Source organism: Eupeodes corollae, chromosome 2 (assembly GCF_945859685.1).
Source record: "Eupeodes corollae chromosome 2, idEupCoro1.1, whole genome shotgun sequence".
In the NCBI taxonomy this organism is placed as follows: Eukaryota; Metazoa; Arthropoda; class Insecta; order Diptera; family Syrphidae; genus Eupeodes; species Eupeodes corollae.
Window position 1 is genome coordinate 115,983,324 of NC_079148.1, and position 12,301 is coordinate 115,995,624.

Genomic DNA, 12,301 nt, shown 5'->3' on the forward strand with positions numbered 1-12,301 from the left:
GTGGTGGCATCTACTATGATATTATGACGACATTAAATCGTGCATACTTTATAAAACCTCAAACTTAACAAACAATTTCTCCAGATAATACTTGCAGCGTTTTATTTTATCTGTGATCACACAACAAAGTGAAATAATGCACGGTGCATGCATCTATTTTTGTGATCCAAAAATTAGTTTTTCCTTTTCACACCAGGTGATATTTTGTGTTGTAAAGTTTTGAATCACTTCCAATTATTTCAATAGAAGCATTTTTTTCATATTTACATTTCCATTTATCTAGAAATTAAATATTTTTCAATTACATAACGAAAACCTTAATATTTATTTATTTTGTATGTTATCAATACAATGTGGAACAAAACCGAAACTTGTGAAATTGAAATGAAAAAGTAAAAAAAAAATATTTCACAAAATACAGGTATTATTTATAAAAAAAAACAAAATAAATCTTGGCTCAACTTTCAATTACCGCAGCACAAATTTTAACACTCGTTTTTGTATTTGATATGTTCAAATAAATAATAATTATAGCAATTTTAAAGCTATTAAATTCATTTATATTTATTTCTATTTTAATATAATTTTCGAAATTCACTTTTTCACATGCAAAATAAGCAAAAGAGGTTAATTTTGACAAGTACTTTTTCATTTAAGCACTAAAATAAAAGAAATCACCAAGAAAAAAAACATGTATGGCAATACTGAACAAAAAACAGGGAAGAAATGTCAAAATCAGCCATGTTTGTGTGTTTTGTATGTAAAAAAGTGAACTTTAAAAATTAATTAAAAATAGAAATAAATGTTTCCTCATTATAAAATATTGATATTATTATTATTTATTTGCACATATCTATCAAATAAAAAAAAAACCATGTCGAAAATCGTGCTGCGGTAATGGAAAGTTGAGCCGTTTCTTGGCCTTAATATTTAAAACATGTTCTATTGAACCTATCTAACCGTAAAAAAAATCAGAACGAAATTCGTGCTGTGGTAATGGAAAGTCGCTCCAAAATCTTAGTTGCACAAAACGATTGACGGCAATTTTGAATAAAATTATTTAAATATTAGTTTTATTTTCTTGATGTGATTTGGATTGGATAATTTTGATAATAAAACGCATTCACTGCACCGTGTGAACTTACGCACAATGGCTTACGAACACATCCCATGCGACACAACAACAAAAAGAGCTTTTGTATTAACTGTCAAATAATCCCACTCAATCTTTTCCTGTGTTGTTGTTTTATTTCAAAGTATTATCTGTCAACCAACAACTTTCAATTATCACTCATCACTTAACACTCAAACTCAGTTGCAAGTGAAGACATTTTTGTTAAAAGCCGACTAAAACTCTACCCCGACTGACACCGACAAAAATTTTGTACAAGTGAAAGTGCAACGCCTTCATCTCAATTCCCAACGAATCAATTTTATATAAAATCTATACATCTACTTAAAATTTTAATAAAATACTTATCTTTCTATTATTCCTACAATGAGTGCCGGCAAACATTTAAGCAAAGGTAAATATTGCCAAAAAATTAAATTCTAAGGAAAATAAAACATTACCTTTCTCAATTTATTTTATTTGAAACGCAAGTTCAATGCACGATTTTCTTTTGATTCAAACAAAAATCAATAAAATGATCAACAGCTTCAATTTATCTCTTTATCCTCATCTATTAATACCTTTACATAAAGTTGTAGATTGATTATATTTTGCACATTTTAAATATTTTAAAAGATTCAATTTGAATTAAATGAAATATCAAGTTGTCGTGACATTCGCACATTTAATTCGATTTCATTACCCTTTCACGTTTTTATTTTTGGAGTTTGACGTCATTGATTCGCTTTGCTATTCAAATATGTATTGTTGTTTTTGTTGTTGGAGGAATTGAATTGGAAGGGCCACTTGAAGTTGGAGTATATTTTGGGCATCAAATAATGATGTAAATCATCTACATTTATGTACATATTATATTCGTTTGTTCATTAGCATGACATAGTTTCAAGAAAAAAGCAATTAAAACATGTATGTATGTAGATACTTTTTTGGAGAATAAATATCCACATTTATCTCTCATGGCATTAGAATGGATTTGATTAGGTTCATAATTTTAAATTATTTGTATTCTATTACATACCGCATTCCACAACAGTATGATCATAGCAAAACTATGTCTTTTTTTCTTTTCTCAACTAAGCAACATAAACGTAGGTAGGTATTTAGGTATTTCCATCGTCTGTAATTAGCAATAGGTGATAGTTTATGGAAGTTTATTTTCTTAGGTAGGTAACTCATAAGTACCAAGTCATGATGATGTTAATAAAAACAATTAACTTCTACCGTGAAGTCGGAATAGTTATGTTTATGTGGTTTCCAACTTTCCATTACATTAGCCCAAAGGTTCATTTTACATGTGTCTCTTTCGCTGCCTATAATAATTGTTGCCATTAAAACCAGTTAAGAAATAGACTACTTCTAAAAAGATATGCATAGATACAAATTCAAATGGTTTCATATTGGCACCACTCCAGATGAAGTTATTGCATTTGTTTCAACTAGCCTGGGAAAAGATACATCACTTTTTGTGTGCCACAAACTATCAGGTAACGCAGATAAGGATCGTAAGCATGGTTTCGTCAATTTTAAAATTGGTGTTCCGGTGGAGTATTTTTGGCCGATAGGTGTCAAAATACGACCTTTTATATATATGTATGCCAAAAAACTCCTTGGAGAAGAACGTAGGGATAACAACCTAACAACGAATGCTTTAAAGTCTACATATGTTCGTCTTTCGTCGTTAAAGATTTATTTCCACAATGCAAGTGGACTCCGAACCAAAGTACCCGATCTTTTTAAAAATACTTGTGTTACATACTATGATATTATCATCATTGTTGAGTCATGGCTTTATAACGGAATTGTCTCTTCAGAACTATTTGATTGCAGTATTTACGACGTTTATCGTCGCGATCGATGTAAATCATCTAGAGAACGTGGAGGAGGGATAATTGTCGCTGTTCGATCCCATCATTGCTTTCAAGAAGTTATTTTACCAACCTCGGACATTGAACAAGTTTGCATCTCCGTCAACTTAAATGATTTTTCCAGAGCATATGTATTTTTTATTGTAAGTTATGTGCCTCCAAGTAGCTCACTTGATTTGTATGAAAACAAAATGTTCGAGCTTTGCCTTATGTTTTTTTTACCGTTTGTAGAATTTTGCCAGGAATGTCTAAAAATTGACGGTACGAAAAGCACTCTATATAAAGATATAAATCATCGGTAGACATCTTGGTTTGCCTATATGCTAAACCGGAAATCAACCTCATAAACTTTTTCATAGTGTGCGTGTAATTTCTACTCTAATTTATTAAATTTCCCCAAAAAACTCAGTAAGTGTTTCTATGTATGCGCGAAAACACGTCAATATTTCTTGTTGAGTTCTTCCACATTACAAATACAACAATGTTTACAAATAGGTTTTTTAGGGCGGTACGTACGAAGGATTTATATCTTTATATGGAGTGTTTTTGGCTCGTACATCAAACAAATGTTCGTACACTGCTCTCTTCTCTAACAAAATGGAAATAACGGTTCTTTTTCAAATGTAAATTGTGTATTGTAATAATATTGAGAGATTTAGGCTCAGAATGGCGTAGTGTATTGATCTTTTCAATTGTTTTTTTTTTTTATTTTGCGAAGTTTATTTTGAAAATGGAGGCTTCTCATAAAAACGTACCTTTTGAAGTAAGAAAACTGATTTTTAAACTAAGAAACGACGGATAAAGTTATGCTGAGATATCGCCAACTATTGGTAGACCACGGTCTACAGTTCAATATGTATTAAAAAATTATTTGAAAAATAAAAGCTTTGAAGTGGCCCCAGGAAGAGGTCAACAAAAATACTAGACACTCAAATATAACGAAAAATAGAAAGAATGGTAAAGGCAAATCCCATGTTAAGTGCTCCCAAAATAGCCGCTCATATTCAAGCAAATGATGGAGTATCACTTAACCCTCAAACTGTAAGGAACTTTTTGCATTAAAAGGGATATAATGGTCGCACGGTACAAAAAAGAAAACCTATATTTCAAAAGCAAACGTTTCAAAACGCTTGAACTATGCGAATGCATACGTTTCGAAACCAGATGGTTTTTGGAAGAATGTATTATTCCTTGACAAGAGCAAGTTTAATGTCTTTGGGTCGGACGGTCGCAGATTTGTGTGGAGGAAACCAAACACAGCATTAGATGTGAAGAATTTGCAATCAACGGTTAAACATGGAGGAGGAAATGTTATGGTCTGGGGAGCTATAGGGTCCAATGGTGTGGGAAATTTAGTTTTTGTAGAAACAACAATGGAAAAAACAAATATTTACATATTTTAAAAGAAAATTTGAAATCCAGCGCTTAAAAAATTGGCCTTAAAGATGAATTTTTACTTGTGCAAGACAACGACCCTAAACATTCATCAAGGATAGTAAAGGAGTGGCTTCTCTATAATGTTGCCTTATCCTCCCCAATCCCCAGACCTTAATCCCATTGAGCATCTTTGAGATTATTTAGGAAAAAAGGCCCGAAAATCAAAATTAAGTAATAAAAACCATTTAAACGCCAATATATTGGAAGAATGCAACAAAATTTCGCCGGAAGTTACTTAAAACCTAGTTCTTTCTATGAAGAATCGCCTTAATCGCGGATAAAATGTTATTTCCATTATATTCATTTATTGATTTTTTATATTTTTTAAACTTAGTGCAAGTTAATCATATCGATAATTCTTTAAGAAAAATATTATAATTTTTATATGTTGTGATGAAAACAAAGTTAATTTAAGTAATGCACCTTTTTCTCGAAACAAATTCCATGGCTGGGAAAGACAGAGTGTGGCAAGGCATTCCAAATTCGCATAGTACGGCTAAAGAACGAATCTCTGTACTTGACAGTACGACTGAAGTTGGGCTCGAGGGTATATTGATGAGCATTCCTAGAAGCACGTGTATTACGGTTGAACTGTTTAAGGGCTATTTCTCTAGAGCATACAAAATTAAAATAACGGTAAAAGAGGGTGAGACAAGAAACATTTTGACGATGTTCAAGTGACGTAAATGATCTTATGATGGTAATATCACCAATCAATCTAAATGCTCTACGTTCAATACTATCCAAGAGGCTTAAGTAAGTTGCAGGAGCACCAGCCCAGATATGGATTATACTCAAGCTTTGGACGTATATAAGTGTTGTAAATAACAGCCAGATCAGAGGGGGAGAAAATCTTCTTGCACCGCCTTAGAAAACACAAAAATCTTGCGGCATTTTTGGCGGCATCGCGTATGTGATCGTTCCACAAAAGGTGGTTGGTGATAAACATACCGAGAATATCGAGATGTTCAGTTTCCTCGATGCAAGTGCCATTTATGGATAATGGTATACTTCGCTTTAACGATACAAGACAGCATTGCGTTTTCGAAGCATTAAATTCCACGGGGTTTATTATTCCTCATTGTACAATGCTCTTTAGGTCGGAATTAAATGAGCTTATCATATTTTGTCGTTGCAGTTCCACATCCGAAGAGGAGGGTTGAGAGTCTGGAAACGAATATCAAAAGCTAAGAGTGCTATCGTCAGCGAAACAATGTATTGGATTAGAAGTTGTATACAGGAGATCGTTACTTAAAATGAGAAAGAGTGTTGGAGATAAAACAGCCCACCAGCATTTGTTTTGTGGTTTTCAGACTTGAATTCATCTAATACAAACTGTATTGAACGATTCGAAAGGTAATTACTTATCCAAAGAAAGAGGGATTCATTTTCACGCACGCATTTTCGATAAAGAGAGCCTACTGCTAAACCCTATCAAATGCTTTTGAAATATCAAGGGCAATAATCTTACTCTCTCCAAAACTATGTAAAGATTTGTTCCACTGTTCGGAGAGATGAACCAAGAGATCAACAGTGGACCTATTGCTACGAAAGCTGGGCTCAACTTTCCATTACCACAGCACGAATTTCGACTCGCGGTTTTTTTTATTCGATAGATATGTGCAAATAAATAATAACTATAGCAATTTTAGAGCGAGGAAACATTTATTTCTATTTTTAATTAATTTTTAAAGTTCACCTTTTTCCATACAAAACAAAAATATATATACAAAAATGGTTGATTTTGACATTTCTTCCCTGTTTTTTGTTCAGTGTTGCCATATTTGTTTTTTTTCTTGGTAATTTCTTTTATTTTAGTGCTCAAATGGAAAAGTACTTTGCATATACCCAAACTCGCACCCACCCCAAAGCAGGGAGGTTGCAGGGGGGCAGCATGCCCCCCCTTACATACCTAGCTATTAGTACGCCTTGCTATCAATTAAAAAAAACTTGTTTTAGGCTCAAAAAATGCAATACAAAAAAGTAGGGTTAAGTCCGAAAAAGAAAATATTTTTTTTTATGACTTAAAGTTGTTTCCTCGCCCTAATATTTAAAACATGTTCTATTGAGACCCCTATCTAACTGTAAAAAAAAATCAGAAGGAAATTCGTGCTGCGGTAATGGAAAGTCGCCCCGTAAGTTTCTATATAGAGCTTATATCTTGAATATTGAAAGTAATATCAAAAAGAACAGTAACTCGTTCTGTCATTTGTAAATTTTAAAAGAAAATCGATAGAGATTCCAAATACCATGCTTTTCAGAGTTGTTGAATCGTCGGATTTAGACTCCATAGTTGAATTATTTGCTAATTATTTCAAATCCGTTTGTTCTCATGTGATTCCATATTCAACAAGAACCTCCAAGAAGGTATTTTTATTTATGAATGGAAACTTTCTTACTTGGTTCCTATATAAAAATCAGGTTCTAAAAATGATGTAGAAAATTATAGGGGTATTTGTAAACTCTCCGCAATTTCCAAATTGTTTGAAAGCATGGTGCAAATAAAGCTTGATTTTCTTACAAGTGAATATTTATCAGAAGTACCGCATGGTTTTGTATCAGGTCGATCATCTGTTACTAATTTAACTTATTTCACTTCGTACGTCACTAAAGCTATGGAACAAAAATTTCAAGTGGTCGACTTTAGTAAAGCCTTTGATTCTGTGAACCCATCAAACACTTCTGAAAAAACTTAAGATTTTTGGTATTCTTACTTTCTTCGTTGGTTATCGTCATATTTATCTTGTAGAACACAACAAGTTAAGATTGGTGATACATACTCAAAGAAAATTCAGTGTATATCAGGTATCCCGCAAGGTAGTCACCTAGGTCCGCTCCTTTTCATAACGTTCGTTAACGATATTGTCTCGGTCTTTAATTATTGTGAATGCTTATTATATGCGGACGATCTGAAAATATTTTCAAAAGTTTCGAGTTGGGACGATTGTCAACTTACGCAATCTGACATTGATTCTTTATCAAATTGGTGTCACATCAATGGCCTTAAATTCAATATCAAAAAGTGTAATACGTTTTCTTTTTCCAGAAAATCTTATATTTTGTTATTTAACTTTGTTTCAAGTATTAAAGACTTAGAAGTTATTCTTGATCCCTAACCTTCCATTAAAGGACAACTCGCTGGTAGGTTTCATAAAACGAAATAGAAAAGACTTTAAAGATCCTTTCGTGTTATTATCCTTGTATATATCTCTCGTCAGATCAATTTTGGAATACGCAGATGTTATTTGGAGTCCTATTTACATATGTAGTTCATTCTGATCGGATTAAACAAATTTAAAGTCGATATACAAAATACATATATATTTAAGAAAACTTTAGTCCTAGTTATGAGGCTAGATGCCAATTACAATAAAGTCGTTACAATCAAGAAGAAAAATTAATTGTGTAATGCTTATTAGAGACTTACTATGATACCATATTAAACGTCCATCTCTTTATGCCTTGGTACCAATCTATGTTCCCGCTAGGTCTAAGAGAGCAAGAGTCTTCTTATTCCAAAGAATTCACATGCAAAATTATGGAACTAATGAAACTTTATCAAGATCTATTGTATATTTCAATGAAGTGTCTTCAAATATTGACTTTTTTAATCTTAATCGTAATAAATTTAAAACTGAAGTTTTATATTTATTCACTTTTTAATTTGCTCTTGGAGTGCTTATATCTGTTAGCTGTAATATTTCTTGTAGATTAAATAAATAAATAAATATTCTGGGCTCAGTAAAACGGCGGACTAATTAATTTTGCTCTTCAATTTTTGTTCATAAAAATCATCGTTCATTTTTATTTTACATCATTTTCATTACCCACGGATTAAGGGTGTTTATCCATAATTGGTATCGCCGATATTTATTTATTTAGACTGACGCCTGAACAACGCTTCCAAATTGTTCCAATTTATTTTGGAAATCATGGCTCTGTTGAAATATATAAGGCGCAGAGTTTTGTTTAACGCTGAAGGTTAGCTTTGGTTAAATAGATACGTCCATAAACAAAAGTGCCATATTTGGAGTAGTTGGCCCTTACTTCTTTAAAAATTCAACATGTCACACAGCTTGTTCCAAAATTGGTTTATTGAAGGAAATGTTTGGGAACTGCATAGTTGCACGATATGGACTTGCAAATCAGCCTCCGACATCGTGCGATTTATCGCCGCTTGACTATTTTTTGTGGAATGCGTGAAGTTGTTATACTTAACCGATAAACCCGAAACGATTGACCACGATGGACAATATTTATCAATATACGGACACAATTGTTGGTAAAAGTCATTGAAAATTGAGCTTCCAGATTAGACTACAGCCAACAGAGCTATTGTAGTTATTTTCCCAAAATCATATTTAAATTTTAGTGACAGATGATTATGTTTCTAATAAAGTATACTTCATGTCAATTTAAAGAAATCATCTTTCATTTATTTCCATTTCCAAGTTTCATACATATTAAAAAACACCATTTATAATTTAATTACCTTTACAAATGACCTCCTTGATTCAGTTTTGACTTTCAACCTTCACATTTGATTTATTCCTATTTATTTGTTTTTCTAATCTCTATCCTCCAGACAAGATATACTAATCTCTGCTTTTCCATTTTACAAATTACTAGGATCAGCATGTCCAAAACTACCCGACGATGGACAACTACGTCTCTATTCAATGCGATTCTGTCCATTTGCCCATCGTGCTCACTTAGTGCTGGATGCTAAGAACATTCCATATCATACAATTTTTATTAATCTCACCGAAAAACCCGAATGGCTTGCTGAAAAAAATCCCCTTGGAAAAGTACCAGCTCTGGAATTGGCCAACGAGCAGGGAAATCCTATTTTAATTGAATCGCTTGTTATCTGTGAATACTTGGATGAAAAGTATCCACAAAATCCACTCCTTCCAAAAGATCCCCTCAAAAAAGCTCAAGATAAAATTCTCGTTGAACGTTTTGGCCCAGTGACTGGTTCGCTTCATAAAGTTCTTCTAAATGGACCGGAAAACTCTCCAGGAGCTCTAACTGATATCTCCCAGGGTTTGGATATCTTCGAAAAGGAACTTGGTGATCGTAAGACAACTTACTTTGGTGGTGATAAGCCTGGTTGGATTGACTACATGATTTGGCCGTGGTGTGAACGTGCAGAGATGTTAAAATATCTTCTTGGTGATAAATACGAAATGGATCAGGAAAGATTCAAAAATCTGGTATTATAAAAATGCTCTTAAAAGTTTCTTGTTTATTTACTAAATTCTATTCTAGATCAAATGGCGTGAGGTGATGATTGAAGATTCAGCTGTCAAGGGTTCCTATTTGGACGGAGAGACTCATGCTAAATTCATCAAAACACGTCGCACTAACACCCCCGAATACGACATGCTCGTGTAAGCATCATACTTAATTCCAAGAACACACTTAATTGTGAATTACTAATAGTAAAACATATTAACCAACAAAAAAGATGTGTTTATTAATTTTAGTGTTGATTTTTGTGTTGTTTGTTTTTATGCAAGTTTGTATTTATTTTAATTTAAATTATGATTTCAGAAATTCGACTAAGAGGCAGAGAACTGTTTGAAATCTACGAATCGACAAGGAGATTGATGGTTAAATTATATATCAAGATTTGAATCTTGAGTTTGGACGAACTTTTTTCTCTCTCTCTATCTCTTTTTCTATTTCTATGACATTCTCATAAAATTTAAAATAGTTATTTTTCTACGAATGCAATTGCACAAAAGTTGAGATGTTTTGTTTTTGTTACTTTTTTTTCTTATATATAATTTGATATTGTATAAATTTATCTTAAAGACTTTTTCTATCAACTTAATCTGGAATGTACGTTTGATAAAATGAAAAAATAAACAACAAATCACATACACACCTTGACTGTTTTCATCACTAACAGCTAAAAAATATTTCGTTTTTTCTTATTGTTATATTTTTGATGTTATTTATCTTATAATTTCTAGCTTTTAATATTCCATATTCTATAAGTTTTTGATTTTGTTTGACAACAAACATTCCTGGTCTCCAAACTCATACCATCTAGTACATACTACATACATTTAACAACTATCATATCATAAGGGAAACATGAAAGTCGAAAGAAATATGAAACTTTGTCGATAATTAAGACATGATCGCAAAACAAGACGCCTTGGAATTTCGAAAAACTGTATCACGAAAACCGTTCGTAATGAAAAATTGTATGAGATTTTCCACTACGAACCTATTTGTAAAGGCCCTAGCTCATAATGGACTGTAGCGCCACCTTAAGTAAGTAACCTATTTGTAAATAGTTTTTTTAGTCGGCATTCGTAAAAGTTTGCGATTACGAGGGAATTCGTGATATGGGTTCAATATCGGAACACTCATTTGTGTTACAATTATTGAAATGATAAGGTAGATCTGACCGATGTGGAATACACATAGTTCAAATTTAATATTTAAACTCTTGCTCTGAAAATTGTAGCTGCGGGCTTAAATGGCGATGCGCCATGCAAAAAAGAAATTCAAAAACAGACTGGTGGAGGTCATAACTTGGTTTTCCTCATCGCTCTTGTAACAAAATCTGCATATTATTTTAATGATTTAACATAAATTGGTGCAATTCCCGACTCAACGTGCATCTTTTGAAAAAAGACGTTGTATTAACTGAAAGTAGGTTTCACCAAACACTCGAGAGTTGGCTGTGCCTGGGGAGGGATAATAAAAAAGGGCCAGTCATCTTGCCATGTCAACAAGAATTGGAAATGGGCCGCCAAAGCTTTAACTTGTAATGTTTTTCAAGACTTACAATTGTTTTCAAAAGTTTCCCGTATAGAGGTAGGTATATAAGTTTAAGTTGGCAAAACTTTTTAACTGGAATTTACTTTGTTAACTGCAAGTGATTTATTTTAATTTTGGTTTGGCAGTTCCACATAAATAAACTGGTCACGTTCAGAAAATTTAAGGGACTTGATTTGCAGCACTGTATTTGGTATTGTAAGGAAAATATTACTTATTTCTTTCCAAATGTGACAAGGAACCTTTTTATATAAAACAATAGATTAAATTGTGCACAAAATAAATAAATTACAGTGTAATAAATGGGCAGGTTCAGGCCACATAAGGGACTTGAAAGCTAGGGAAGTTTCTAGCATCTTATTTTCCAGCTGCCAAAAAATTGCTTTCCAATTAAGGCAACTTTATTGGAAAGTTGACTGGAAAGTAATGGCCCAGTTATAGCTATCATTGAAATCAATCCGGAAATTTGTTTGAATAGATATTTAACTTTGTTTCTATTTGATTAGAAATGAAAGTTATATACTGATTGATCAGAAATCACACAAAGATATTACTTTAGTCAAGAAAAATCTCCATAACTACTCGTATAAAGTCGATTCCACTTATTTCAAAATGAAAGCTAATGATAGTTTTTATTTTGAACTGAGGGCTGAACTTTATTACTTATTTATTTATTTATTTATTTATTTTCTGCACAATTCTATTTGATGTTTCATGTAAAAGGGTTCTTCTGAAATTTGAAAAGGAATAAGAAATATTTCCGTGAAATATAAAATTCAATCGAGATGAAATTGTAGCTTGCCTGAGAGGTGATTGTAGAAAATTTGGTTTTTGGTAGCTTTGTAAATTTATTCTAAAAATTATTTATAAACTAATTTTGTTCAGCGATAGAGCTCACTTTTGGTCAAATAGATAGTGACTTTTTATTCATCAGATGAATAACCATGGTTTTAAAAAGACCTCGCGGTGCAAAATTTCACACAGCTCTTGCATGTCACTCAGCTAATTCCCACAAATGTTTGCTAACCGTATATTTTAAGGTTTGGTATCCGGAACCGTGTGTTTAAAG

The 12,301-nt window shown here is 32.4% G+C and overlaps 1 protein-coding gene across 1 annotated transcript; it reads left to right on the forward strand.

The window, feature by feature from the left end:
• Positions 1–1,293: 1,293 nt before the first annotated feature.
• Positions 1,294–10,326, forward strand: LOC129948097 (pyrimidodiazepine synthase-like). Its single transcript, XM_056058929.1, has 4 exons — positions 1,294–1,526; positions 9,064–9,650; positions 9,706–9,827; positions 9,991–10,326. The coding sequence occupies exons 1-4, from the start codon at positions 1,499–1,501 to the stop codon at positions 10,019–10,021; spliced, it is 768 nt and encodes a 255-aa protein (XP_055914904.1). The 5' UTR covers positions 1,294–1,498; the 3' UTR covers positions 10,022–10,326.
• Positions 10,327–12,301: the final 1,975 nt, after the last annotated feature.